Genomic DNA, 5,742 nt, shown 5'->3' on the forward strand with positions numbered 1-5,742 from the left:
AAAGATAAATAAAACAGGCATTAAAATTTCTCAAAATATTTCTGCAGCTTATCTAGGTTGTTATTGTAGGATTCATCTTATGCACCTATAACATGTGTAAGTATATGGAAATTTATTTTTACTATATTATTTCAAATGTGTATTTTTTAAATTTATTATCGGAAAACATAGATAATGCATATAACCAGGACATTATCTCTATATTTACTTAAACATAAAATGAAACTACTTCCTTGATATCTACTACCGTGTATATGGGATTAGACTAATCTTCAGCTTCCTTTACAAAAAAGACAAGATGGCATCTACTCCAGGTCTCAATATTAATCGCTCCAATTCCTCGTCAGTTGAACATTCCAATTCATCATCAAATCTTGTTGAGTCACCTTCCATTGTGCCTCCCGTGTTACTTTTTCTTCTAGGAGTTGCTGGCAATGGTATTGCCGTCATCATAGTGTGTTGCTCTGTGAAACAGCATCAGTGGCGGCCATTTTATCGCTTTGTGTGTGGACTTGCTGTGACAGATGGCTTCGGTGTGATGTTGGCGCTACCTTTTGCTATCGTTAGATACGCAACAAACTTCGAGTACAGCTATTCGCAGACTGTATGTGATTATATGGCTGTCATTCAAATGTTTACAATAATGGCCTCTGCAATGATCGTATGCACAATGTCCCTGGAACGATTCTTGGCTCTGATATTTCCATACAAGTTTCAGTCTTTGACAAAAGAAGCTCGAAGCATCGTAATATTATTATGTATTTGGGTGATATCTGCTTTCCTATCGTCTGGTCATCTGATGGCGGGAAGACCCAGTAAACGATTTTATCCGGATTCGTGGTGTTTCGTTAATTTTGAGTCCCAGGATGCAACAGATCAAGGATTTTCCTACCTGTATGTTTTGGTGGGACTTCTTGTACTGATTACTACCTTTGTTACTAATGTAAGCCTGATTGTAGTAATCCTCAAAAGCAAGTTGTCAATGTCTTCCAAATCCATTGTAAACACACGCGGAACTCGTATTATCCTTTTCCTTTTCTCTGTGGTGTTGCTTTACAGCATATGTAGTCTGCCAATACTGGTAAGAATTCCGTATGATTCATTATCATGAATTGCATTTGTTACTTAGAATAAGGGAAATGCAAAGGAAAAAAAACCATTTATTTTTTATTATTTGTAGATAAATATGTTTGGTCATCTTTCTGGAACTTATAAGGGCACACCGAGGTTTGAATTGCTTAACATAGAAATGGCAACAACTAATTCAATCATAGACCCATGGATTTATATAATCTTCCGAGAAGAGACAATCAACTTCGTCCGCGGATTATATAAAAAGCTCACGTGCACCATTTGCAATTCAAGAAAAAATGAACTTGAATGGCAAAATTCAGAAACCCCAAACGAGCCTAATAGTTTTACAGTAACTTCAACATAGGAATATTAGTAAAGTTAGTGTGTATGCGTATATAAGAGAGAGAGAGAGAGAGAGAGAGAGAGAGAGAGAGAGAGAGAGAGAGAGAGAGAGAGAGAGAGAGAGAGAGAGAGACGCAAGGCTTTTGTTTAATAAAATTTCAGTTATTAGTACTAACAAAATGATAAGCTAAGAGAAATTAATATTCTTAAAATTTAGGTAACTAAAACATTGATTATGCCATTTCTTTTGAGAGCACAAGGGAGCTTAAGTAATTAGTAGCTAGTATGCAATTTTCATTGTTCATTTATGTGTGTTTAATATGATGTATGCTTGCAAATTGCCATGGAAAGTATGCTTGCAAATTGTCATGGAAAGTAAAAAGTTTCAAATTTGATTTTTAAAGTCGAATTGTCATATTCATTTAAGATAAAAAGGCGAGAATAGCAAAACGGTGGTACGATCTAAAAATAAATACAAATCTGTAAAGAGGACACAAGAAAGATTCCCAGGTATACCAGAAATAAACTATAACAAATGCATTTTCTGACAATGTCTTCATACTGACCAAAGAATCTGCTTTATATTTAATACATATACAAGATGTGTAGCTTTTTATATGAAATTTAGTGTACAGTTTGTAGATTTATATGCATTGTTGTATACAATATATAGTTCGATATATATTATAATATACGATGTGTAGTTTTATTTGTATTATAGTGTACAATGTGTAGTTTTGGCTGTATTATAGCGTGTGATGTTTAGTGATCGCTAAGCGGATTATGAAAAAAAGTGTTAACTGACCCAAACCAGGTTATACTTGATAATTTGGCAAAGAACTATAGTCATTCCTTATAATTTAATTTAAGAATAATTAAACAACTGTGGATGTAAAATTTTCAAGTTTTCAAAGTTCAAATTTGCCGCTCAATAATACACCCGTAGTAATGGAAGTGATGGGAAGCAAGGGGAGGTAATAACTGATACACAGACCTAGCAGTCATGATGTTTGTTTACATGAGGAAAGATCAGGCTACTGTTTGAAGTTAAAAGTACATTTATTAAATCTGGAATTTACCATGAATCCCTAGGACTGGAATATGATGGGATTCATGGATACAGATGATTCATCTGGTTGTCAAGGGGGTGTGTCCCCCATACCAAACCATATTATACAGAATAATTTGCGTTCCTTTTAGGAAATCAACCAATGAGAGGCTAGATTACAAACAAAATTAAATTTTACATGTATATTCAATCTCGTCGTCGATGATATTTTGTTCCTCGACCTTTCTCAGGCGGAGAGATACAGAGGCTAAAAGATACTGAAAGGGGAAAAGAAATGCAGGGTTATATAACAGATTCTGACACATCTGTTTCATATTTGGATATTTTACTTAAAAAAGGAACGTTAATTTTATTTTAACAATGATGACTTGAACTTTTCTATCCTCAACTTCCCTTTACTTATGTAGCAATATACCTGAAGTCATCACCTGCATACGGAGTTTATGCTCTACGTATAAACAATATCAGCATTACCGTTTAAAGTCATCATTTCGGAAGTTTTTTGGTCGATACAATGACCTTGTCAGCAAATACAATTTATTACGGAGCCAAACGCTGACTGGTCTTTTTCATACTAATTGTTAGTATTTTATTTATACACTGAATTGACGACGGATTTTCCCGTTATTTCCCGATCATGAAAATGTGCACACGGCAGGTGTGACTTGTCGGCATGGGATGCTCACTCCTTCATGGCACCTGATCCCATCTTTGATGTTTTGGAGGTCTGTGGCAACGCACTTTGAAAAAATTACTCACTTTGAAAAAATTTGTCAAAGTGCGTTAAAATTGGAACAATATCAACGCACTTTGAACAAGCTAATTCAGAGAATTCGTGTCCCCCGCTTAGGGAAAAAGTCGGCTCCCCCTGACTGAATTTGTAGAATTATTAAATGTATACATGTATACTGAAGCAAATAAAATACATGTATGTCAATATGCATATAAAGATTTGATTGCTTATTCTTTATTATGTGTATAGATTTTTTTATATGGAATATTTATCACACTGTAATGATGATTTTATAACCTCATAAATTTTTCATTTCACATGCTGAATACTATCATTTAGTAAAAAAAAAGTATTTAAAAAAAAAAAAAAGAACGGATCGACCGAGATTTGAACCCGGGACCTCTCACAGTTGAAGCGAGTGACATAACCACTAGACCACGGAATCACTTTACACGGTGTGAAGTATATGCAGAATAGAAGTCACATACATGTATATATTCATGTTTTCATGTTCGGTATTCTCAAAATTTTACACAATCCATGGTGTTTGATTTATTTAGCCTTTATTAAACAGTTCTAATAGATGTAATAAGAACATGAAGTCCGCCGAGAACCTGTTTTATACGCAATAACTCTCCTCATGCCCCTGCGCTAAAAATAGCGACATGTAATACTATAAATACTAATAAAACAAACGGAGCGGGGCACTTTGAGAGGGGCGAGAGACGTCCTAGGGAGTTTTGGTATAAAATTACATTGCATAAGCTCAAATTATTCTTGAAATATCGCCCGGAAATGATAGTGTTACACACAGAGAGAATGTATAAATTTACGACCTTGAACTTTGACCTTTTGACCTCAAAATCAATAGGGGTCTTCATTAGGCCACAGGGAGTTGTTATGTAAAATTTCATTGCAATAGCTCAAATGGTTCTAGAGATATCGTGTGGAAACGAAAGTGTTTTAACAGACAGAATTTGCTTATTTATGACCTTGACCTTTGACCTTTTGACCTCAAAATCAATAGGGGTCTTTTTTAGTCCATAGGGAGTTGCTATGCTAAATTTCATTGCAAAAGCTCAAAGGGTTCTCGAGATATCGTGTGGAAACGAAAGCGTTACAGACAGACAGAAAGACGGACGGACGGACGGACAAACCCAAATTAATATCCCCCACTTTTCAAGCGGGGGACAAAAAATTTTTCAAAGTGCGTTAAGAATTTAGATAAACATTTTTACCATGGGGGCATTTAACGCACTATGAAAAAATATGCATAAACAAAAAATATTCTAGACTTAGATTTTAGTAATTGAGAGAATCAATTTGTAATAAAAACTTTTTTAATTTACATGTACTCATTTAACCTCATTTAGAACAAGGAGAAGACTAGTAGAAGGTCTCTCTTCCCAACTCTTTTTTTCTAATACATTGTACATAGCTGTCGGAAGCAAATTAAAAGTTGACCCCCCAAGGTAAGCCCCAATTTTTAATGCATATGGTTTTTTTTTTTTTTTTTTTTTTTTTTATTTGAATTCCACAATACAAGTACAAACATACAAAATGAACACAATATTTCATTGCAGCATTCATTTTTAGAGAGAGAGAGAGAGAGAGAGAGAGAGAGAGAGAGAGAGAGAGAGAGAGAGAGAGAGAGAGAGAGAGAGGAAAGAGAGAGAAAGAGAGAGAATGCAAGAGAAAGAAAGAGAAAGAGATGATGTTATAAAAGAAAGTGGGTTATAGATAGAGTAGGTAGCAAAACTAGTTTTGAGACAGGGTTTATTGATATTAGTCTGAGAGTATGGATTGCCATTTTTGCCAGGAGGCGTTAAACTCATCTATTTTATCACTTTCTCTGGCTGTATATTTCAAAGTTTTATAAATAAGTTTGAATTCATTCAGAAAACCATGGATAGAGAGGCTAAGGTGTTGACAACGAACTCTGTAAATATATTGCTTCATTGACATAAGCAAAATATTTAATGATTTTGATGATATTGTTTTACTTATATCTTTTTTCTAGATGGTTTTGTAAGACATTGTCATCGAAAAGACATTGTATTATTATTGTCTCCACACCAAACCCACAGACTCCCACCTATATCTTATGCCCACTAGCTGTCATCCCCCACACACTTTTAAGGGAGTGCCTAAGGGTCTAGCCACCAGAATTCGACGCGTCTGTTCGTCCCCTGCCTTATATCAGGAGCAAAGTGGTCTTCTTAAGTCCCACTTATGCAAAAGAGGCTACAATGCCCGCACCGTACAAACAGCTATTGATGAGATGGCGGAACATGACAGGCAAAACCTATTACGCTACAAGGAAAAAGACAATAGCGACAGGGTCCCTCTGGTAACCACATACCATCCCGTCCTTAAGAACCTTAGCGGTATCCTTCAAAAGAACCTACCAATTCTCCATTCAAACAAACGAATGGCAGAGGTCTTTAAGGAACCCCCATTGGCTGCATACAGACGCCCAAGGAACCTAAAGGACATGGTTGTAAGAACCAGACTGGACAACCCA

At 35.5% G+C, this 5,742-nt stretch overlaps 1 protein-coding gene across 1 annotated transcript; it reads left to right on the top strand.

Annotated features, from left to right (window-relative positions):
• The first annotated feature begins 255 nt into the window (after positions 1 to 255).
• LOC134277466 (prostaglandin E2 receptor EP4 subtype-like) lies at positions 256 to 1,646 on the top strand. The gene is made up of 2 exons (XM_062759799.1): positions 256 to 1,081; positions 1,181 to 1,646. The coding sequence occupies exons 1-2, from the start codon at positions 299 to 301 to the stop codon at positions 1,436 to 1,438; spliced, it is 1,041 nt and encodes a 346-aa protein (XP_062615783.1). The 5' UTR covers positions 256 to 298; the 3' UTR covers positions 1,439 to 1,646.
• The last annotated feature ends 4,096 nt before the right edge of the window (positions 1,647 to 5,742 follow it).

This window comes from Saccostrea cucullata, unplaced genomic scaffold (genome assembly GCF_032062105.1).
Source record: "Saccostrea cucullata isolate Sc308-1 unplaced genomic scaffold, CSIRO_AGI_Scuc_v1 ctg6612, whole genome shotgun sequence".
Classification (NCBI taxonomy): domain Eukaryota; kingdom Metazoa; phylum Mollusca; class Bivalvia; order Ostreida; family Ostreidae; genus Saccostrea; species Saccostrea cuccullata.